Source organism: Nothoprocta perdicaria, unplaced genomic scaffold, assembly GCF_003342845.1.
Source record: "Nothoprocta perdicaria isolate Ctin4 unplaced genomic scaffold, notPer1 scaffold_185, whole genome shotgun sequence".
Classification (NCBI taxonomy): Eukaryota; Metazoa; Chordata; class Aves; order Tinamiformes; family Tinamidae; genus Nothoprocta; species Nothoprocta perdicaria.
In genome coordinates this window covers 925,708-948,825 of record NW_020455038.1, presented here as the reverse complement: position 1 = coordinate 948,825, position 23,118 = coordinate 925,708, and the positions used below count along the sequence as shown (strand labels likewise).

Below are 23,118 nucleotides of genomic sequence, written 5' to 3'. Positions count from 1 at the left end.
GGGCACTGTGGCCAGCACAAGGGCTGCACGAGGGCTCTGTGCGCTGCAGCCGCCTCTGCTGCCGCGGAGCCGGTGCTGTCCAGGCTGGTTTCCCCCTCCAACGGCAGGCCTGCAGAAGGCCTCCAGCGCAGCTCGCCGTGTGTCCGCATGCATGTCCGGCTGCTCTGCGGCTCTTATCTGCCCGCTGCAGGGCCCTGCTTTTCCTTAGACCTGGGAGCTCCCAGTGTTCTGTGGAAAAAAAATAACGGAAAGCGCTAATTCGTCAAGAGCTGGTGACTTGTTTATTGTTTCCAAGGCCGGCCTGGGTGCTAGTCACCGTGCTGGTATTTTAGTGATGCAATTCCCAAGGCGCGAGTGCGGCCGCGCGCCCTCGGAGCCGCGGGGCTGCGTCACCCCGCGCCCCCTCCGCCTCCCTGTCCCGGTCCTGGGGCACCTGCGGGGGTGAATTACCTACAGAAACAGTAGGTCGCAGTTTGCACGAATCTGAATGTAATCGCCTCAGAAATGCTCCACAGGAAGCAAGTGAATTGTGCTGAAAGCAATTGATCCATTTATGTGGATCCTTAAGAAATATTCAGGCTCTGTGCTGATCCCAGCAATCTTTTCCTCTCCCTCTCCCCCCCTTGGGTTCTCTGTTCATGCAGCACGTCTTCAAATCTGCCGATCCCTCGTGTTTGCTTCCGTTGCAAGGGCGTTTACTGCTCCGGGACACATTGGCCGCGCTGGCTGCGTGTACTGACACGGCATCCGTTGAATCCTGTCATAATTCTGGCATTTCAATATCGGATCTGGGATTCCACAGTGGAGCTTGCAGTAGTGCTTTCCTGCAAAGCCTTTTGCACGGGAGTGGTTTTTCCCACCCCAAACAAATATTTTGAGGTTTTTTCCTCCTTCGCCTCCTGCCACCAGCTCAGTGCGGTAGCCGGCCGGGGCGGCGCTGCTCTGGGGCTACCAGCCACGCTTCCCTTGCGGGTCACAGCCCTGCGTTCGTGTCCCGCGCCGTCGTCCCAGCCCTGTCCTGCCCCTCGGTGCGTGGAGCCACTTCACTGCTCCTGTCCCTCTGGTGCCACTGGCCTCCTTGGGATCAGTTTAGCTCTCAGACTGCCAAGCAAAAAACGCTGCTGGAAAAAGCCCTGGGGTGTGTTCTGGGTCTGCAAGAGACACTTTGGAGATGGGGCAGGAACTCGCTGTCCATGCCTGCCGGGCTCCGAAGCACTCGGTGCGTTGCTTATCTGTGTACCTGGGACTTGAGTGCTTCTGGTATGTGCTTAAAAAGCCCTGGCTATTTTTTGCTTTCTGCTGGGCATAAACATTTCTGTTGCGTTAACGGAAACTGCCTTTTCACGGAGGCTCGATCTGATGGTGTCACGAGCACTTGCTTTTAGCACAGCTCCAGACTGAAGATGGGCAGGACCTCTGCCCGCTCGTGTCCAACGCGCCAGACGTGCCGAGGGGTCCCTCTGCATCCCGCAGACCTGTCCGTGCCCGCCGCTCTGCAGCTGGAATTCCCACCCCGAGTTTTGCTTCTTGGTGGCTTTGCCTTCGGAGCGCGTGCCCGTCGGAGCAGAGCTGCGAGTGGGTGGCCACGACGAGAGCTGCGTGCCTCGGCCTCGGCTCTGGGCTCCGCTGCTCTCACACCGGCCGTGCACCACAATGCCTCCTCGTAGCTCATTTTGCTGGATTATATTGCTGTGGTATTCACCAAAAGCACAACTCATTGTTGGGTCAGCATTCGTTGCTGTTCTGTCAGTGAGTGGAATTTAATCTTTATATTTCCGAGAGCCCTCGTGGTGGGCGGGCCAAGGACGTGGAGCAAGCGGGCTTCGAAACGAGCTGCTTGTCTTGCATCGAGGTCAGGGAAGAGCAAAGCTGTGGAGTGCAATTAGTGAAGAGACAAGGGCCAACACTGGAAAACCATCAACTGCTTCATTCTTAATAACCTTCCTTTGGTTTATCAGGCCATGAACGTAGCTGGCAGCGCAATCTGGGCCATGCAACAGTGCTGGGTGTTCTGTAGACAGCCTGGCTTGTTCCCTAGTTACTGTGACGGGAATGTTCGCTTGAAAGACTCTGATTGAACGTGGACTTGCTGCAATGAGTTGGTTTTCACCATTTTCTTAAAACATACGAAGCTAAGAGAAGTTATTAATAGCTGCTTGTTTTGTGCTCCTTTGCCTTGCTTTTTAAAGCCCGAAGTCCCAGACAGTTAGCTTGGACTGGAATAAACTGCCGCCCGAGGAAGCATCACTGAGTTCGGGCCCTAGCGTGGGGCAGTGTCTTCTTGGATACCCTGGCAGTGGTGTGTTCTGGTGCGTCGGTGCACGAAGCCGCGGTGCGGGTGTCGATGCAGGTTTCAGTAGGTGCTCCCTGGTAAAGCTTCTCCCCGGGTATCTGGAGGTTTTGTTGAAGGCAGCGGTGCCCCCTTTCCCCAGCCTGCATGGTTGAGGCTGCCTCATTGCCACCGAATCCTGTCACTTGCTCTACATCTTAAAAGCTAGACTTTACATTGAAAGCAGCTCTTTTTCCCTATGAATGTTTGTTTGAAGTTTAATTTGTGTCTTAGGAGGAAAAAACTAACTGTGCAGAAGAGCTGTGAAATAAAACATTGCAAGTAGGAGGTGTTGATTCCAAGCATGTAGCTTTTCACAAGAAGCCCATGTCTTCCCTCGCAGCGCCGCCGTGTCGCAGCGTCCCGGCGCGGCTGGCGTCTCGTGCAGCGCGGAGCGCGGGCGGCGGGACAGGCGCTGCTGCCCCTTCCATGGGCAGCCCTGGCTCCTCGGGCCCGGCTCCTGCAGTCGCTTTTGGGGTGTAGTTTCTTCCTAGCTTCAGCACATAAGGGTGAAAGGAAATATTCCCAACTGCTTTGTCTGCTCTCCTTTGGGTTTTCTGGAATCCTTGGTTGAGCTGCGGCGAGGGGGATGTTGAGAACCAGATCCGGGGTAGATCTGGTTGCGCATGTACTAACGTGGTGCCAGCTCTGCTGGGGCCAGAATCAGCTCAGAGTAAAACCCAGCTCCCTGTTTTGCCCCGCTGAGCTTCACATAACAGACCTGCAGGGCTCTCCTCCTGCAAGGCTCGGCAAAGGGAACACTGGAAAGGGGGAATGCCCGGCGAGAGGGAGGCAGACGGGACGGGGCAGGATTGTTCGGTTTGCAGGTCGGGCTGGGCAGGGACTGCTGGGACCTGCTGCTGGACCTGACCTGAGATCACCCGTGTGGATTTGGTGGGCGAGGTTTTGCAGGCTCCTGGCGCCCTTGGCCCCGCGCGTTCCCAGGAGGAGCCGAGGCCGCTCCGCTCTGCCCCGCTGCAAACCTCGGTGGCTTTTGGAGCGTTCAGGTGTGTGGCGCAGCTCACGTGTTCTGGTGAAGGGGAGAAGGCATTTTCAGCAGGCAACTGCTGGGAATGTTTTCCAAGCTATTCCATGCTGTGCTGCTGCTTTGTGTAAGTGAGAACTCCGGCACCTGCGCTCCGGAAACATGCCCTAGAATGCAGGATTTGAATAAGACAGCAACCGCTAGCTGTGCCCGCTAACACCTGCACTATCAGTTACTGTGTGAATTCTAGTGAACTTTAAACAAACTTCAGAATGACCAGTGTGAATAAAATGCCACATAAATCACAGGAAACGTGTTGGGGCAGTTTGGCTATGCAGTCCTAGCCAAACCCATACAATATTTCGGTGTCTTCCTGTGCCAGTATTGTTTGTTGTATTCCTTGCAACTCCAATTGGAATTCTGGTGCTCCGAGGGGCTTGGAGGAAGATGGCAGCTTTGCCCAGTATTTCCAGAGATGCCGGCTTGCTTCCCTGTGATCTTTTTACCCAGTGTTTTGGGAATGGGCGGGAAGGAGAGCGGATTAGGATTCCAGCCTGTGCATCAAGATGGGACTCCATAAAGGTGGATGAAAAGATAGCGAGTTAAACCAGTGACCCTCTAAAAGCAGGCCATGTTTCATAAGGGAAACGTTGGCTTTTAACATTAACGATATAATTGGTTGTTCTTTGTCATATCCCGGTGGAAAAGGTAGAGGAAACGCGTATGGCTGTGACAGCCTGGGGTTGCGTAGCAACAGGGAGGGAGAGCGCGGTGCCTCGTGTCGGTTGTGCGGGTGTTGTGGGGCCGGCGCGAGTCCCGGGGTGCCGAGCGGGGCGCACGGAAGCGCCGTCCCGCATCGTGGCCCCGTCCCGCATCGTGGCCCCGTCCCGCATCGTGGCCCCGCAGTGGCAGCCGTGGGCACGCAGCGTTCCCAAGCGGCGCTCCCGCTGCAGGAGCGGGGCTGCTCTGTGCAGCTGCTAATTTTAAATCCATGAGGGCACGAGGTTGAGTTAATTCCGTTCTGCTCGTGGCTGCCTTGCTCTGCAGGCTTCCTGCACCGCTTCCATGCTTGGAAAAGATCTTGTGAGGCCCGCGCGGCGCTGGGCGCGCGGTCGGGGCCGCGGCGCCGCTTATCTGCGCCCGCACGCGCAGGGTGGGGAGGCCGGCGCGGCGGCTCCGCGCGGCCCGGCCCGCTCTGCGGCCCGGCCGGCCAGCATGGCCCGCTCCTGGTGCACCGCGCTGCTCCGCCGCATCGTAAGTACGCGCCGGCCTCGGGATACCCGGCATCCGGCTGCCCGCACCTCGGGATACCCGGGGCACGGGATACCCGGCACACGGCCCTGCGGCTGTGCGGGGCCGGAGGGGCTCGAAGATCCTCTGTTTTCACAGAGTACCCTTTCTTATCCTCCTGTTCACACTGTTGGTGGTCAGAAATAGATAGTTTTGCTTTTAATAATAACCCCCGGGTGGGGTCTGTGTTTCTTTCCTTTCTCTGGGGGCTCTTCCACCTCCTTTTGCTTGCTGCGTAAGAGCAAGGACGTGACCAGAAAAGCGTCATGGGCCATTGCAGAGCAACTGGTGTGGGGAAAAATACCTAGGCGAAAGGTATTTCAAAATCCCTTTGCATGTATATCATGAGAAAGGGAGGCAATGGTGTGAATTTATATAGCTAGGAAAATGTCACCGAATGCTGCTGCATTTTGGGGCTTTTCCTGAAGCCTCAGACAAAGGCAGAGAGCTCTGCTGGTGTGGAGCAGCCAGTGGGTAAATGGAGCCTTTTTTGGTCGGCTGGTGTCTTTGCTTCCCGATTGCTGCCTGCGTTGAGCTGAGAGCTCTTGCAACACCAAGAACATGACTGGAAATGTTGGTCGGATTTGCAAGGACTTGCAAACTCTCCTGGAGTGCAAATAGTATTAATAAGGCAGGTGGTCAAAGCTTCATTCCTTTGGGCTCTTAGCTGTTCATATTTGTTCTCTGCCAGTAGGTTTCAGCTCTTAGTGTTTGCGCTGCGGGCTGTCATTTTGGCTGCCTGACATCCCGGTCTCTGTTGCAGAGGTATTTTTGAAGCCCTCGGTGCAGTTCTGACTTATGTGACCTGTTTCGGGGGTGCTCCGTACGTGTTGGGCCCCTTCCTCGGAGCCCTGCAAAGAGCTTTGCCCGGCTCCCACCTGGGGCCGCTTCCCAGTGCGGCTCCGTGCGCGGTGGCTGCGCCGCGGGAGCGGGACCGCGCACGCATCGCGCTCCCAAATGGAACCTGCCAGAATGCTCAGCTCTGGATTGCTGCCAAACCCAGCCTAATTCCCGCACGGCGCTCAGGGGCGCGCAGAAATCATCGCTTTGCAAGTAGCACTAGAACGAGATGCCAGATAGATGTGCAGCCCTGATTGCTGTTTTATCTCATGTGGAAATTAAATTGACGTTCTTCATGGCTATTTTGGTAACAATTATAAAGCTAAAGACCAAATCTGGGAGAATTACAGCATTTGAGTGCTGAATGGAGTGTAGTATTTGTTTGATTGGGAAGATTTCTCTTGTATATCTTCTCTAAGCAAGAAAATTCTTAGAATTCTTTATTTGGATTTATTTTGTGTACCAAGAAGAGATCAGGCTCCTTTCTCCATTGCATTGCCCTTGTGTTAATGGAGCTCCTGCTCCGTTTTTTATTTAAAAAAATACATACTAATCTATTTTATAGTATGTAAATCTTAATCTAAAAATAAAATTTTAAGAAAAGCCCTGAAGGAGAGAGCTTGACATTGGGATTTGGGCTAGGGAACAGACAGCCAAGCAGAAGCTGCTGGTGTTCAGGACCTCCTCCTACCTACATGTGGCTCAAAGCGAGTGCGGTTGATAAACAAGCAAAAGTTTTAATAGCATCGCCAAGCAGACGCTTTAGTCTTATCTCTTAAGTGCTGTGCAGAGAGAGTTAAGTGTAAAAAATTGTCATGATGGCCCAAATCTCTAGGTCACAGGTTTTCTTCTCAATATAACTTTTCTCAACTCCGTGATAGCTCTTGGCAAGTATTAATTTTTTTTTACTAGCTTCTTCTGAGCATCACTCACGTTTCAAAGTAAGCCAGTGGTTGGGCAGAAAGCATTTAGAGAAGAAAGGGGAGGGTTTTTCCCCGGCACCTCTCACCCTGGTGCTTCGGCGCTGCCCGACAGCCCGGGCTCCTTCAGCAGCGGTTTGGACTCCGCACGTGTAGGAAAAGCGATGCACAAAAAGTAGCAATGATGTCCTTGAAAACAGTCAGATAATACTGACATGTATGTGTGTGTATATAAATACATTTGTAAAGGCTGCCCGGCTACTCTTCAGAGAAGTGGAAATGGGTGTCATGGGCTCGAGCAGACGTGCTGGGAGTTCCATCCTGCACGTTGTGCTCGTGTGGTTTTGTTTCTTTTTAATATGGAAAAAAGCGTACTATAGGTGGAACACAGTACCTAATCTTTGCTTGTGGTGAGCTCATCCGGCAGCAGCTGATAGGGCAGTGAAAGGCACGTTTGTGTTTTCGCAGGCTAATGAACGCAAAGGGGGCCAACGCTCTTAATTACCCGCACACATTGCGGGTGTTACCGCACCGGAGCGGAGCGGGAAGCCCAACACAGAGCGACGGGGCTGCTGTGCTCGGCTGTCCCGCTGCCGGGGAGCTTCCCAGCCGGGCCTGTCGTGGCTCCGTCCTGCCCGCCAAGGGAGGCATCGTTTAGGGAATGCAAGGTCCGTGCTGGGCCGCGGGAAGGACCCGCTCTGTTAGGAGAGCTCTGGTCCTACTTGTCCTAACAAACAAGCTTTAAGTGAGCAAACGTCAATTTGTGAAAGGCTTTGCAGGACCTGACCGTGTGCTGCGGTGACTTGCAGTGAGCAGGCAGGTTTACCTTCTGATCTGAAGGTCTTCCTTGTGTCCGTGGAACTTGCCCAAAAGCAGCAGCGCTGCTGCCTCCCCGCGTGCCCGTGGAGCGGGCTGCAGCCCCCAGCCCTGCTCTGCCTTTGCACACATCCTGCTGAAGGTGCTTCTGTAGGCAAAAACATACCCATAATCTCAATGCAGCCTGGCACTACTGGGGACAGGGCACTTGGTTCCCGGCGTTAGAACCCGCTCACACCCATTCCCCTTCAGTTTCTCTGCAGAGTTTTATCATCTCTAACTTCAGTTTGCACATTGAAAAACCCAGTTGCGAATAAAGCCTGCGGGCGTTGATGCAGGGGATGAGGCAGTGACGGGCTGTCGTTTCTCCTCTGTGCAGGACCAGCTGAAGCAGTGCTTCTCCAGACCCTCGCCCGAGGCCAAGGACACGGACACGCTGGTGCGGGAGCCCGACAGCCGGTACGGTACCTGGGGCGAGCAGCGGCACAGCGGGGACAGGTAGGGACGAGCGGGAGCCGCCACCGGCGCCGCTTCGCCTGTAAACGGGGCTTCTCCTGAGCAAGCTGCATCCCGGAAAAGTGCCCACTCGGGAAGGGCGGAATGGCAGGGCCCGTTTGAACCCAGTTCTTGGGAGGCCAGGCACAGGCCTGGGCAGGCGGCAGCAATGCGGTGCCGGCTGCTGCCCTCACTGCTCTGTCACCATGCGCGTCACAGCGGCACGGCCCCTTCCACGGGCCGTGGAGCATTGCAGTGAGGTGGGATATCTCTTCAGGGGCTGCATCTTTACTGTGTGAGCCAGTATCTCACTGCTCATAGCATGAGAGTAGCGCGCTTTTCTGAATTTTCTTTATGCTGTGCTTGCCGAGATCTTACAATAGGTATTAATGTCAATTATGTCTGCTGTTTTACACTTGAGAACTGTTATAAATATTTTATTGCTTTCAAAGCCTGGGTAGCTTTAAGTTTTTGAGGTTCAATGAGCTGACTAAACGACATGCCAACATCTAACTCTTCTGTAGAAGTTATTATTATTTGGGTGTAGTGCAGCGATGCCTGCCGTGACGCTTCAGCATTTCCCATTGCCTTCCTGAGCCGCATCCCGCCTGCACCCGCGTCGCTCCCGTCCCCAGGATAGTGCTGGCCTTGCCTTCCTCGCCCTCCGCACACAGCTCCCTTGGGAGGCTCCTTCCCCCGGGAGGAAGGGAATTTCAGCACCGGAATTGAGCTGCGTGCCCGGCGGAGCAGGGCCCGTTGCCGATGGGCACCACGAGCCCCGGCAGGGCTCCTGGCCCAGCTCGTGGCCAGTGCCTCCCCAGCGAGGAAGGGCTTGGTTTGATGGGCAGGCCTTCATTGGAGTTTTCTTAGCATACCTATATATTTTTTTTTCTTCTCGGATGCTTTAATAAGCTTTACCGAGTTGACATCATGGGAAAAAAACATTTTTTTGTCAGGCTGCTCTTCAGGAGGGAAAAAAATCCTAGAAACTAGACCGTGTTTTAGAAAAGAAACCCATCTTATGGGGTCGGTTACTATAATGGATGTCAGTCTGCAATTACATAAAATAAAAGGGCCTTTTTATGTGGGGCTGTTTCTTGAGTGATGAGGGAGTTTTAGCAATTGATAAATCCGGAGCTGCCTTCTGATGCTCACACCTCTTCTGCAGGGTTGCTGTGATGCACTGCGGTGCCTCCGGCCTCCTCCTTTCCCAGGATGACACGACACATTTTGTACCTTCTAGTACAGTCTTGCTGCATCTAATTAAATTCAATTTCATTTTAAAGTGAAGATTGAACTTAATTTATTGCATATCTTTGCATCCATTTTGCTGGCGTTTCTAAGTGAAAGAACCTTTGAGAGGAGCAAGTGTCTGTCAGTGACACCTGCTGAGCATCCTTGGGAGTTTACGAGGACCCATATGTAGGATGTGCTCAGAAAATGGGGATTTCTAAGGACATGATGAGAAGGATGCAAAATAAATCCCAGCAGCAAGATCGGAGAGGAAGTTTTTATCAGCTGAAGCCCTAGGCCGTAGGAAGAGACTTTCCAGATGCACAAGTCCCAGAGGATCCTTTTCAGATACAGTTTTAACTTCCACCAAATGCTCGTCTCCTAATGGTCTTTTATCTCTGCGTTCTCCCTGTTTCTGGTGGATCCAAGGTCTCACGCTGCAGACACCAAACATCTTTGAAGGCAGCGCAGCGTAGAGCAGAGCCTCCCCCCGGAGCTCGTTAGCGCCAGTGCCCGGTTCCCGTGGGCGCGGGGAGGGAGGGCAGCGGCACCCGCGGCTCCCTCCTTCCCGCCCGGGCACCACGAGGGTCCGCGCCAACCCTGTGCCCTGCTCCGTCCAAGGGGCATGTGCATATGTTCATTCATGCGCACGTTAGGTAGTAATGCACACACATATGTAGGTAATGTATATGTATATACATCTTGATTATTTGGGTTTAGAGGGGTTTTCTCAGAACTGTTCTTAAGAGAAAGTGCTTGTAATAAAGGAGTCTGCTTAGCACAGCAAAAATGTCATCTCCTCCCCTGTCCCCTTCCAAACTTTAGCTCTTGACGTCAGGATGGGGCAGCCCCCGGCTCTGCTGGTGAGTCCGGCTGTCGTTGCAGCCGTCCCGGGCTGCTGCGTGGGGCCCCCAGCCCACGTCCACAGGAGACACCTGCCCACGTGCAGTGACAGTGGTGACGCTGCCCTGGCGTGTGCCGTGGTGCAGAGAGCGGCGGCTGTTGGGGTGCGCACGGCAGCCTCCGGCCTGGGCTGTTCCTGGTGTGTTCCCAGTCCGGCCGCATCCCTGCGCGCCGGGGCCGCCCGGCTGCAGCGCTGCGGTTTGGTGCCACCTGCTGCTCGCCGCTCCCTTTGTGCCACGCGCCGTGCAAGGCGCCTGTGCCCGGGCTGGGCGAAGCCCAGGACAAGGCAGGAGAGGCCGCTTTGCAGAGCTGGACTCGCCCCTCGGCTTTGTGCCCCTGCTGCAAGTGAGCGTGGTGGATGGAGCTGTAGTGTGCTGGGAAACACGGAGGGCACTTGTCCCCATGGGCTTTTGGAGTCCTTGGCTCAGCCTTTCCCATGGGATTTCTGTAGGGATTTCCCCTCTCCCCTGCCTTTCCAATCCTCTTTCCTCCCGTTTATTCTCTTCATGCCTGAGGAGAGCCAGGCTGCAGCCTGTGCAGAGCATGGCAGGCGCTGCAAGACGAGCCACTTGATGAGCCCCAAAACTCGCATGGGATCAAGTTGCTGCTTAAAATTGCTAACTTTCCAATGAGTATCTGATCCACTTAGCCTGCTAACGTCCACTCTCCTTCTCCCCCACCTTGGCAATTACAGATCACTAGGTTCCCATTGCTGCTGCTCCTTTTCTCTTAAGGCCTTAAAGTAGTGGCAGTAAGAGAAATAAAATCTCATACAGCTGAAGTGAAAACACTCTTAATTTCAGGACAGCATCAGTGCAGACACTTTGTCTGCCAGGACATATGGGATGCCATTTTTAACCCAATCTCTATTAACAGCTCAACATCACAAATCTGAAAACATTTTAATCTTCTGCACTGCTGAACGTAATTCTGTCATGTGGAACTGGGATTACTGACAGCTCCTGAGTGCTTATCCCTACGTAGAGCACAGACTGTGCTGCTCTGTGGCTAAGGACCGTTCCCAGTGCTCATTTTTAACCTGCAGCTGGTACCTCCAGAGATGCCTTTGCTGCTTCTGGCCTGAGCTTCCATTTATTGATGCCTACAAAATCCTGCCTGGTGTCTTCAGCCGTTCCCCACCGCAGCCGGGTGCTGAGGGCCCACGGGGCAGGGGCAGGGCACACAGGGGGTGCCCGGGGGCTTCGTGGGGTGCCCCAGTGCGGCTGCAGCGAGGGCAGCGCCGCAGGGCTCGGCGCCAGCCCACGGAAACCCGCTGCTTCCTCCCGTGCTGCATGGCTGGCGCCACGGGCCTCGCGCCCCTGCCCGCTCTGGGCCATCCCAGTGCCCTGCCTCGGCGCTCAGCACCGCGGAGTCTGCGTGGTGCGAAACCCCCTGGCCTGTGTTGGTTCCCCCTGAAATCTCACCGACCTCCTTTTGTTCACTTGCAGCTTCGCAGCCGAATCTCCATCCTCAGAAAACAATGTCATTTCATCAAGAAAGCAGCCCCCCAACAGCCATCCGTCCTCCCTGTCCTCCCAAACGGAACCTGCCTCCCAGGTTGATCACCATGACTCTTCGAGAGACCAAAGGAGCACAAGCCTGGACCGTTCCAGCACTGACATCGACTCCACGGATGGGGCCGACTTGCCTCCTCCTGGAGACACCTACCCCGAGGAGAAGACCACTGATTTCTCGTTCATTGATGTGAGTTGTAACAGGGAAGGGTTGTTGTCGTTGTGTTTTAACTACACTGTTACTGGCACTAACCTCCGCTGTGCCAACCCGCCGCAGACCTGGCGCTCGGCCCTGCCCTGCCTTTCCTTTGTCACATTGAATTTTTCCAGCTGAGTTGGTGTCCCATGAAAACTTTCAGATCAAAGCTACCAAGTTCTGGTAATTCCCGTGATACTCAGGTTGGTGGGACTCTCTAGCATTCCGAAGGGTTACTGGCTTTGAATAATGCCTGTCAGTGGCTGTAAAGTTGCTCTTTCTCCCTCTGCTCCTCAGTGAGCTACAACAGAGGCGTTAAATGGTTCCATGAACATTGCAAAAACTACATAGTTAAATGACACAAATAGCTAGTGTTTGCTGTGCTATGAAAGTGCACATTTAAAACTAGAGAAAAAGGGAGTTAGGAATATTTTTCTTATTTAAAGGAAGTGTCTTTCTGTAATAGCTTAGAATTATATTTTCAAGGTTGTTCATAATAAAAATCTTGCAGATAGCATGGGAACTGTAATTTCTGGCCGTTCAGGTAAGCGTGGATTAGTGTTCTTTGAAAGCCTTACCACAACTAGCACGTAGACCTTGGTTTGCAGCACTGCACCTCGGAGGTAACACGCTCCCTTGAAGTACCGTGAGTGCTGTTTGCTAGTGCGGTGTCCGAGGAGCAGGGCTGGGGGAGCGGGCGATTCCCCGCGTGGGGAGCGGGCGCTGCCGCCCGTTGCCTCCTCACAGCTCAGCCCGCTGCACCAGCCCCCAGGTACCCGCCAGCATGGCCTAGATTCCTAAGCTGACTGCGAACCAAAGTCCTATTTTACTGCAATTCAGTTATTTTATTAATGGAAACAAATCTTGCAGATAGGGCATCTGCAGCCGAGGGAGTTCACAGTATCCCGTTAGTCACTGTGCAGCATACCCTCATCATACATTCTCTTTAATATGGCTTTAAAATAACCACAGGAATTATAATGAGGTGCATGTATTTTTGATAAAGCTAAATGGGTGAAGGCCTGAGAGTAGGTTGTGAGATCATTATGGAGGAATTGACTGTTTTCAGTCTGGTTAAGAGTAAATTTATTTTATCTTCTCCTTTATAGCAAACCACTGTCCTAGACTCCAGCGCACTGAAGACTCGTGCACAGCTCAGCAAAAAGAGACGCCACCGGGCCCCCCTTTCCCACTCTCTTCGAAGAAGTAGAGGGTTGGAGTTTGAGAACAGATTTTCTTTGGAGGATCCAGACACTTCCTGGATGTTTAAAGATTCCACAGGTATCTGTGAGCTGCCTGAAATAATTAACCATGATCAGGTTCATGAGGGGGCTTTGATGCAGCCTCCTTTGCCTCCTGGCATTTGATATAAGAGAAGCTTTTCACTGAGAAGTAAATGAGTTCAGAAACCGTTACGACTGTTTGGCCAAAAATGATAACATTCGGTGTGATAAGAGATGGTTAATGTTGTAATTATCCGGGTTGTGCTTGGTGGTAGTGCTTTCATGCTTCGTTAAGATAATTCAGTGTCCGTTCCTCTAAAAAGTTACGTTGCTGTTTTTTGGATGCATTCTTCAGTGTATTTTTCACATGCATAAACCTATGGGTAATGGATGAGAGCAGCTGTAATGGTTTGTATTCTATAGGTGCCTCCTAGATGTTCTTCCTTTCTAGCAGCTATAATTGCTACAGGAGAAGGGAGCCTAGTTGAGGATAATTTGCCTCCTTCAAACCGTCCTGTCAAGAATATCTCTCTCGTGGCCTGCCCTGTTCTTTAGGATGCAATAGGAAAAGCAGGAGGCATTGAAAATCCCTGCTCACCCAAGGGCCTGGATGGCTTAACGGGTGTGTGGGTGCTAAATCACTGCCTGGTGCTGGTAGCACTTGGGTAGCTTGTGAACGCAGGGCAGAATGTGTCATCAAACTGAATAGAGTGTATTAGTATTGCTATTAATATATTTTTAATGAAGGAAGAGATGTGGAGCAAAGACTATAGATGCGAAACTTGCTGACTAATTTCTTTATTTTTTTTCCTCCCCTCTCTGTGCTATTTGTTATATAACTGATTACCAGAAGAGAAGAAAACTATGCAACAAGAAGATTCTGATGAGGAAGAGAAAATACATCGTATTGGGAAATCATCTTCTGTACAAGCTCAGAGGCTTCCAGTATTCCCGGGAATGGACCACGCTGTCCTCAAGGTGACCATTGATGGAGCCTGTCGGATCAGACCTAACCTGGTTCTGTAATTGCGGGTGCCACTTGGAAACAGCGCAGGGAATTCTGTTGAAGATGATGGTGCAGATGGGCTGAGCACGGGCATGGGTGGCGCTTTATGATCTGTGCAGAAATCTTGCAGTTAGCTTTCTCATTTTTTAACTCTTGGACAGAAATATTAAATTATTTGATGGAAAATCAGCTTTGCAAGAGTAAATAAGTTTTTGGAGCTGCATAGGCTTGCAAGGTTTTTCTTCATTGATTTAAGGCATGTGTTTCTGTAAATTTGAGTGATTTGATTGCAAAAAAACTTTTTTGTAGAAGAAGCCAGTTTAAAAATAAGCACTTATTATTTATTTTATTATTTATTTTATTATTTATTTTATTATTTATTTTATTTATTTATTTTATTTATTTATTTATTTTCTTTTTTTAGGCCCAGTTGCGGAAAAGACAGGAGTCTGAGACTTCTGGTGAAGTAAGTTCTGCGCAGCTGTTCAAGTCCCCGAAAGCCCCCGGGAGCAGAGTGCCGCCCTCCAGTGCGGAGCGGGAGGACAGGTGAGCGCCGGCCCGTCCCGGGGGGCCGGGAACGTTCACCTCCCCGCGGCTTCCAAAGCAAGCTGAAAATATTTTGTGTACCTTAGGTCAGAAGAAAAGTCCCCTCAGTGGCTGAAGGAGCTGAAATCAAAGAAGAGACAGAGCCATTATGAGAATCAGGTTTGAAAAGGTACCTTCTGAGGCTGCTTTTGCTGTGTGGGAGTGTGCGCTGAGGACCCTCAGTGCAGGGCGTGATGTCCTTCCCGTGGGGTGGCGTGGAGGACGGTGTGAGGATACGGGCTGCGCCCGCTGCTGCGGTTCATCATGCAGCAGGTCTCTAACACTCACTTTTAAGTAAATAATAATCAAAATGTGGATTTTCTCCTGAGTGTGTCAGCATTACAATTTGTAAGTGTAAGCATTAAAGCAGACCGCTGCCACGGAGCGGGAAGCTGCGGCAGAGCCGCGTTCACGGCAGCGAGCGCCCAGCTGGTGCAGGCGCTTTCTCTCCGAGCACTTTGGGGTTTGCAGCTCCCTGTGCCTTTGTGCTGCCGTTTTGCAGCGCTTCCACGAGGCTCCAGGAGGGAGCCTGCCATGGGCTGTGCACTGCGCTGTGCCAGGGGCAGCTCTCGGGCACCCGGAACACTGAATAATGTGAGACCAGGGTGACCCAGCACCAGTAACGGGTGCTGATGGGGACCTCCCAGTTGCAGACACATCTCAGGGTCTGTTTCCTTATCCGTCCCACACTGAGTTATTTCAGTAGCTTCCCTTTTTCTCTCTGTAGATAATGACGATGACCAGGAGAAGATACAGAAGTTTAACAGAAGCCTTAACTCATCTGAACCTAAAATTCACACGTCATGTTGCTGCTGTTTGCTTCCTGCCTCAACTGCTATGTGCATGGTGCCTTCCTGTTTTGTGGAGAAAGCTGCTTAACGTTCATAGTCAAATACAAAGCTGCATCTTTCCAGCTTCGGGAGCTGAGCCACGTCAGCCCTGGCAGGAGGAGCGAGAGCTCCACAGGTAGCACGGAGGGGCCGGAGCGCCGGTCTGGCCGTGCTGGGCACCGGGACGGGCCCCTCGCTGCCTCCCACGACGCCCGCTCCCGTGTGCGTGTTCGGCGCCCCGGCAGCGGCACTTCTGGGGGGCTGCCAGCTCCCAGGCTGCTTTTGTATTTGCTTATGAAAATAACAATTTTAATCAATTTTATCTTTTTTGTAAAAAAGAAAAAAAAGTAAGCTCTGATTTAGAATGCAGTTTGTGCAAGGTGAGAGTGAAAGAACAAATTATGTTTACTGCCATACTGAAAAAGGAAACTTGATTATTTTTTGTAAAATGTATTTTTGATTGGCTTATATTTACATGTGATCTGCTGGTCTAGCAGATGAGTATAATTTTTAGATGAACAAAATGTTAATTTTTGTCATTCTTGAAATGGTATTCTGTGTTTTGTCAGCATGTGGAATAATTGCTTCATTGGAATGTCTTTCCTAAAAAGGATCAAGCAATAATGTCAACCAGTTCTCTTGAAAAATACATGTAAATACTGTTTTTTATTAAAAAAAGAAAAAAAAAGGAAGGGAAGAGGGAGGATGCTAAACTCATATCAGGGTTCCAGTTAATTACTGAATGTCACTTTAATAGCAGTTTGCATAGTCCCACTTCGTGTTTTTATTCATTAATCTGTAAATACCAGTTTTATGTTTTTATTCTACGCTAATTTTGCAGGATAAGCTAAAGGTGTTTTTCAGTTTCTCCAAGGAATTACCTATCTTCTTTTGGTTAGAGTAGCCGTGTAGGTAATCTCATCCGTAGCACTGGTGTTCTGATTATCACTGCTATCACCAATATATATTAATATATCTTTGAATGCAGGTTTGGTGCCTCCACAGAGGTGTCCAGTTAAGAGGCAGTTTATTCTTTTCCTGAGGAAGTGCTTTTCTCAGAACCCCTTTGCGGATGCAGCCGGCAGCAGTCGTTCCGTCGTGTCGGTGGCGCTCGGCAGGGACTGGGGCTGCGCGGACGGGGTCCGTGAGTGGCCCTGCGGTACCAGGGGAGCAGCCAGGCTGCTGTTGGTGTCCCTGCCCTCCGTGTCCTGCTGAGGGGGTCTCCAATACTCGGCGCAGCAGCAGCCTCTGTCCCTGGAGGCACCGCGGCCGGGGCCCTGCCTGCCCTCCCGCTCCGCTCCTGGGGGACGGCAGCGGGTCGGGAGACCCCTCTGTGGGGCCGGGGCGGCCCTGGGTGCTCCGTGGAGGGGGAGCGAGTGGTGAAGGGCTCCGTTCGCCGCCGCCCCGTCACCTCAGAGCCCTTTCAGGCCTCCCTGCCGCCAGCGAGAGCAGCACCGAGGTCGCTGCCGGGCATCTCGTGCTCTGCGGCGCCTCTCCGGGGGCAAGCGGAGAGGGCCTCCCCCCAGGCTGCAGCTGGGCAGACTACTAGAGAGCTGCTCGTAATTAATTTTATAATACGTTTTATGTGTTTTGTTCCTCCTCCTTAGATGATGCTGGAAAAGGCAACTCTTAGAAAAAGCCTTGATAGGCGACTTCTGGGGTCTTTTTGAGACAGCATTCAGAGTGTCATCAGCTGTATGCCGGGTGTGATGTATGCACTTCAGGTAGCTTGCAAGCAGCAATGTTTGCAGGTGCGACAGACGAATAATCATTATTTTTTTTTATCATTACTCAAGTCGAGTGGGACTTATTTTAAGAAGTGTCTAGAAATCAGGTAAATTCCCCCGCTTACAAGAATATTTACAGAGTCTTAATTTTAGAATTCAGCAGGTTGACAGTGTCTCATTACCCGTAGTTGGAGGATTTAATGCTTCTTGATCTAATAAATGAAGGCCAGAAATTATTTAAACTGCAATATTTGCTCTGTGCGTGAGGAAACTGAGGGGAAGAATATTAGGTTTCCACAAAGCCCTTTGAATGTATCTGCATTTCCACGTCTGCTTGGACAATGCACTGAAACTTAGCTGTATTTAGCAGTTTAACCTACTACTGAGAAATGTTAATGCTTAAGTGTCTGATTAAAAAGCATCTTTAGAATGTTGTTGAATGGGAAAGTGTTTTTTTCTTCTCTATCACTTCTTGTATATGAATTAAATATGTATTTCCTTCTCTTCAGGTTCTCACTATGTAATAAAAGAACTATATATATGTTATTACTTCATAAATGATAGAACATACTGTAATACAAATTATACAATTTTATTTTAATTCCAAATAATGCCTGTTCTTTCTTCTGTGGCCACATGTTTTATTTGCTGTTAATACAAAGTGGGAATGAGCTCCTAGTTTCAGCACTTTCTTTGGATTTGCTTTTCCATTAGTTATCGGAATCTGTCCTACGAGCACATCCCAACTCTCATCCTAGTGGTTTTTGGTAGCAAATGCGATCAAGATCCTGACATTCCCGTGGGATACAGAGCAGTGGAGTATTCAGTTTGTTGCTTTGAGGCTGTTCTCCTCTTTCCCTGCCGCTTCTTCCCCAGCTGTACAGGTAGAGCACCTTTTTAATAGAGAAGTGTGTGGTTTGTGGCGTTTGGAAATGGTTCTTTTCTGACTGTGTTTTTCTCTTGCCATTAACAGGAATCCTCCCTCAGTTCTAATTTGTTGTTTCTGGAAAGCACCTTCAGCCTTTCCGCTTCTTTTTGCTGCCACCTGCAGCTGCAGATTTCTTTCTTTGCATCCTCTGTTTGCAGGTTCACCCGGGTGAAGCTGGTACAGCCTGAGTTTTAGTAGTTGCTTGTTCAAAAGCCTCTGCTTTGGGATTGCTTCTGTTCGCTGTGTGGAAAGATGCGACGTGTTTCCCCTTCCCCTCCAGGCCGTCTCTGGACCGTGTCCCACGGGACTCGAAGCTCCCAGGCTCCTGCTTGCACACGGGTCTTCACGCTGGTATTTTGTGTGCAGACAGTTATGGGCCAAACTGCTGCGTGCATTTTATGTGGGATTTCTAAATGCAAGCGGTTATTTAGATGTTCTGTCTGGAGCAGCAGCAGCAGGTAGGTGATAACCCAAGTACCTGTGTAAACAGGCTGCAATGTGCCCTGTCCTAGGCCATGAAATGGGGGCTGTGGTTCGGTACCGGTCTGTCGTGGAGAGCTGAGGCACCAGAATATGTTGGTGGGAGTCAGAGCAGCTCCAAGACAAATATCATGCTAATATTTATACAGCCCTTTAAGCCTGTGCCCAGTGAAATGAAATTCTGTCTCTACCTTTTTCACTTACTATGGGAGGGGAGAAAACGCTTACTGACACTACAGTAATGTTGTCCTTAATAATATTGCTGCTTGTAGACAGCAGGAGTGTCTTGGGCACAGAGCCAGAGGAGTCGCGTGGCCAGGAATCGCGGGGTCCCGGCCCCCAGCTCCATCACCCTTGGTGGCCCCGGAGCCGCGGTCAGGCCGGAGCCAGCTCTGCCGGCACCGCCCGGCCCCGGCTCTTGTGATGGGAAAGGTGGAGTGGGGTGAATGGGGCCTGTGGGAAGGCAGCAGTGCCCTGGGCTGCACGGGGGGCTGCGCGGCATGGGGGGCTCACGGAGGGCTGTGCTGCACAAAGCAGCCGCCGCGTCCCCGAGCCCAGGGCGCTGCGTTAGCGAAGGAGCCGGCACTGCCCGTGGCAATGCAATAAAAATGCCCCCTGCACCTGCTGCCTGCGGGGGTCTTCGTAGCTGTGAAACATCACCGAATAAGGGCAGCAAACGCATCCTGCACCGAGCCCCAACCCGGGGCGCGTGGGGCTCACGTGTGCGCTGGACCTCTCCGGACAGGTCCCTCGCGCACGAGGGGCGAGCGCCGGGGTCCCAGCACCCACGGGAGCCACAGAGGGGGCCGAGGCTCCCTGGGGTCCGTGGGTTTGCCCGGTACCCGCGCCGGGGCCGCCCCGCGCCGCCTCTCGTGTGCCGGTCCGAACAAGCTGGAAATATTTTGCAGGGTTTTTTTGCTTTGCACTGTGCCTGGTTTTGAGGTTAAACCCTGCCGTTAACTGCTGATGGGAGAGTTTTCCAGAGAACCTGGCAAGAAGGAACGTGAACATGCTGATGTGAATTTTGACGCTAATCTTCTGTAAATCGAGTGGCACATTTTTAAGGGACAGCCGGGAGAAATTTGAAAACATTTCCATGGTACCCTGCGAGCGGGCGCTATTGAAATGAAATCTCATGGATGGAATTCAGTAGACGCAGCTGCTGTATCAGCGTCCAAATAATGTGCTGCTCTGTTCAGACGCGGCCCATAAATAGCCGGGGCGGCCGGCGCGGCCCCAGAGCGCGGCCAGCGCGGGCAGCAGCAGCGGCGGCGCCGGAGGGGCTGCGAGGGCCGAGCAGGAGAGCCAGCGAGTGCGTCCCCCGCGCGGCTCCTGCCGCTCTGGATATTTTGCTAGTGTTTGCCAAGAAGTGGTACCGCAGGGTTTTAATTAAGACTTCGAAGGGCTCTAGTTTCTTGATTCGTCCCTTTTTTACATCTTCGCATGCCATTAAAGTAGCCCGGCGGGAGCAGGGGGAGGCGCTCACCAGCCGAGCTCACCGGGAGCTGCAGCCGGGTGCGGAGCCGGGAGCTCCGCGAGCCCCGGGCTGCGGCCGGGCATCCCGTGCGCCCTGGTGCAGCCAGAGGCTCCTGGGCCCCGCACTGCAGGGAGCGGGACAGGATGCAGGGCCTGGAAGGAGGGAGAGGAGGCGGAGGGATGCGCCTGCTCCTGGCCTAGAACCCCGGGAACCCGTGAGCAGGGAGCAGCCGTGTTCAGGACTGCTGCCTTTTGCTCCCACGAGTGCTTGTGCGCTCTCCCTTTTTCATTGAGCGTTTGACGGTGTAAAGACTCAGGGTCACGTGCAGAGGATGCTGTGCTAACGTTCTGCCCTTTGGGGTTTTGCAGGCACCATGACGGAGCAGCAAAGCCCCCCCGAGCAGATGGCGACCGGGGAGGGCACTGGCGAGCGAGGCGGCAACTACAAGGTACCGGGGCCGGTGACGGGGCCGCGCTGGAGCCCGGGCGCGAGGGCGGCCCCAGGCCCCACGGCGCCGCCGTCACTCGTGTCGGGGCCTCCAGGCCGAGCACGTGGATCCCTGCGCGCAGGGGGGCATTTGCTGCAGCCTGGGAGGGAGAAGCGTCTCGGGGCGTTGGCTGCTTCCCAGTGCCTCTGCCCGGCAGCCAGGGCCGTGCAGCCGCGCGGCCTTTAATCCAGGAGATGAAGTCACCACAGAGGCTCCTGTGCCCAGGGCCGAAGCTGCCCCGGGGGGAGGCCGCGCGGGCGGCTCCGGGCGGGAGCGCCGGCTCGGCCGGGCACAGCCGGGCACCGCTGCAGGATGACCGCCCTGGTGCACGGGTGCGAAAGCCGCTGTTTGGGTGCGTTTGGAGGCAGCGCTGTTTGCTGCGCGAGAGCTCCAGTGAGACAGGGAGATGCAGCGGGAGCCCGGGCGGGCAGCACGCGAGCTGCGGGTCTTGCCGTGGGTGCAGCCGTCCCTGCAGCGGGGAGCAGGGGCAGAGAGCGGGCACTGCGCTCCGCCGGAGGCTGGAGACGTGAGCGGATCCTGCGGCCCGAGTCCCGCAGCCGGGGCCCGGCCTCGTGAAAGGCCCCACGGCGCTGGGGGCCGCGGGGCTGGCTCTGCCGGGCGCTTTGGGCTGTGAGGATGCGCTGAGGGCCGCGGTGCCGCCTCCACTGCCCCGCGCCGCTGTGGCTGTGCCTGGTGCAGAGCGCGGCTGCTGCCCCGGCACCAGGCTCATCCCGAGGGCAGCGCCAGGCCGTGCAGCTCACAAGTCCCACTGGAGCCATCAGAAGGACCACAGGCAGGGCCAGGCCTCGCGGCACAAGCCCGTCCCCTCCGGGTGCTGCTCCGGACGGGCCGTGTTGGCTGCAGCCTGGTGCCCAGGACCGCGGGTGCTTTCCTGGAGCAGGGCCGTCTGCTCAGCTCAGCGCTCGGCTGCCGAGCTCAATGTGGCTGCCGCGGCGCCTCTCCCCGCGCAGATCACGCTCTACGAGATGGAGAACTTCCAGGGCAAGAAGTGCGAGCTGACGGAGGAGCTGCCCAACGTGGCCGAGCGGGCGCTCGAGAAGGTCGGCTCCGTGCAGGTGGAGTCGGGCCCGTAAGTGCGGGACGGCGGGGGGCCGGGGCCGGCGCCCGCGCGGCCGCCCCACCGCGCGTGTCCCCGCAGCTGGGTGGCCTTCGAGCGCCAGGCCTTCGCCGGGGAGCAGTTTGTGCTCGAGAAGGGCGACTACCCGCGCTGGGACTCGTGGTCCAGCAGCCGCGGCAGCGACAGCCTCATGTCCCTGCGCCCGCTGCAGATCGTGAGTAGGCGCCGCCGCGGCACCGGGGCCGGGTGCCCGCCGCGGCCCTCACCCGCCGCCCCGCTGCAGGACGGCCCCGACCACAAGATCCACCTCTTTGAGAACGCGGGCTACGCCGGGCGCAAGATGGAGATCGTGGACGACGACGTGCCCAGCCTGTGGGCCCACGGCTTCCAGGACCGCGTGGCCAGTGCCAAGGCCCTCAACGGAACGTAAGGGCCCCGGGGCAGCGCCGGCGCCGGGGGCGGCCGCGCGGGCCGAGCCCACGGCTCCCTGTCCGCCGCAGGTGGGTGGGCTACGAGTACCCCGGCTACCGGGGCCGCCAGTACGTCTTCGAGAAGGGCGAGTACCGGCACTGGAACGAGTGGGACGCCAACCAGCCGCTGATCCAGTCGGTGCGCCGCGTCCGTGACCAGCAGTGGCACCAGCGGGGCGCCTTCGAGAACAGCTGAGGGAGCCGCCAGCCCGAGGCGCCCGCCGCCGCCGCGCGGCACCGCGGCCTGACGTGGCCCTGTCTTTTTTTTTTGCTGCAAAACCTCAATAAAGCTCTGAGCTGGAGGCTGCCTTGGTGGTGTGGGGCTGGGCCAGGGTGCTGGGGCTGCCGGGGGTGCGGGAGCCGCCGGGGCTCCCCATGTCTCCCACTGACACACGGGCACAGGTCAGACACACCTTTAATGCCCCTGCTCAGGGCACTGGGGGCAGGAAGGCACCATGGGGCAGCAGGGGGGCCGGAGCAGAGCTGCCCTCCGTGCACAGTGTCCCATGCAGAGCGTACGCTGGCGGCACCCCCAGCCCCAGCGCATCCACCACCAGGGCCCCATGCGGCTGCAGGGCTGGCCCCTCTCCTGCAGGTGCCACCCAGCCCGTGCTTGGGGCCACGCGGCCAGGGCCAGGCCCCGGGTGGGCTCCTGTGCTGCAAGGGGCCCCATCACCCAGGCCCCGGGTGGGCTCCCGTGCTGCAAGGGGCCCGTCACCCCCCTGCATGCAGCCGCAGTGCAGGCTGCAGCAGCCGCCGCCGGGCGCTGCAGCGGCCCTGCTCTGCAAGCAGCTGGGCAGCCATGCTGCAGCTGCAGAGCAGCCCTGCACTGCAGCACAGGGTCCTCAGCAGGGCCCACAGCACCCGCAGCGCAGGAGGCCCGGCCCTGTGGGCACCCACATGGGTCAAAACCCCTTCCCCAGGGCCTTTAGTCACTCCCTGCCCACGGCCACGTTCGCTCGCCCGCTGGAGCAGCCACTGCGGTTGCAGTCGCGGTGCTCAGCACAGCCCCGGGGCAGCTCTCGCAAGGACGTGTCCCTGGGCCCGGGGCAGCACTGCTTTGGCCTGGCACAAGGGGCTGCAGTGCCCGTGGGCCGTGGGGCGCGCACTGTGCACACAGCGGCCACCTCGGACCCGTGGCCACGGCAGCCGGGGCATCGCCACGCGTGGGAGCCCTTGCAGGGCTGCTTGCAAAGCAGAGCTGCTGGGGGAGAGAGTGGAGTCTGGAAAAGGTTTTGCTCTCGAGCCACGCGGCCCCCATGCTCACGTGCTGGGGGGGCCCCCAGGACCCCCCATGGGGGGCTGG

At 54.9% G+C, this 23,118-nt stretch overlaps 2 protein-coding genes across 3 annotated transcripts in view; both read left to right on the top strand.

Moving 5' to 3' along the window:
* Positions 1 to 17,261, top strand: part of KIAA1671 (KIAA1671 ortholog) — a 44,517-nt gene extending 27,256 nt beyond the window's left edge. Inside the window, exons 6-12 of one of the 2 annotated variants that reach the window (XM_026036681.1) lie at positions 7,560 to 7,639; positions 11,260 to 11,515; positions 12,631 to 12,802; positions 13,595 to 13,722; positions 14,175 to 14,296; positions 14,383 to 14,465; positions 15,063 to 17,261. In XM_026036681.1, the coding sequence (XP_025892466.1) occupies positions 7,560 to 7,639; positions 11,260 to 11,515; positions 12,631 to 12,802; positions 13,595 to 13,722; positions 14,175 to 14,296; positions 14,383 to 14,461 (837 nt within the window). In that variant the 3' untranslated portion in view covers positions 14,462 to 14,465; positions 15,063 to 17,261. Of the gene's footprint in view, positions 1 to 7,559; positions 7,679 to 11,259; positions 11,516 to 12,630; positions 12,803 to 13,594; positions 13,723 to 14,174; positions 14,297 to 14,382; positions 14,466 to 15,062 lie in introns of both variants that reach the window. The other variant, XM_026036680.1, reaches the window with a different exon arrangement.
* A 2,757-nt stretch (positions 17,262 to 20,018) lies between these two features.
* CRYBB3 (crystallin beta B3) lies at positions 20,019 to 22,008 on the top strand. The gene is made up of 6 exons (XM_026036741.1): positions 20,019 to 20,046; positions 20,146 to 20,225; positions 21,236 to 21,354; positions 21,424 to 21,556; positions 21,626 to 21,768; positions 21,843 to 22,008. Exons 2-6 carry the CDS (start codon positions 20,151 to 20,153, stop codon positions 22,006 to 22,008), a joined length of 636 nt encoding a protein of 211 aa, XP_025892526.1. The 5' UTR covers positions 20,019 to 20,046; positions 20,146 to 20,150.
* The last annotated feature ends 1,110 nt before the right edge of the window (positions 22,009 to 23,118 follow it).

What these genes read in the sequence shown, in the direction of transcription:
- CRYBB3 (XM_026036741.1), top strand. Translation starts at nt 20,151, where the DNA reads ATGACGGAGCAGCAAAGCCCCCCCGAGCAGATGGCGACCGGGGAGGGC. An exon ending in GTGCAGGTGGAGTCGGGCCC is followed by an intron (nt 21,355 to 21,423) that starts GTAAGTGCGGGA and finishes GTGTCCCCGCAG; the next exon opens with CTGGGTGGCCTTCGAGCGCC. An exon ending in CCCTGCGCCCGCTGCAGATC is followed by an intron (nt 21,557 to 21,625) that starts GTGAGTAGGCGC and finishes GCCCCGCTGCAG; the next exon opens with GACGGCCCCGACCACAAGAT.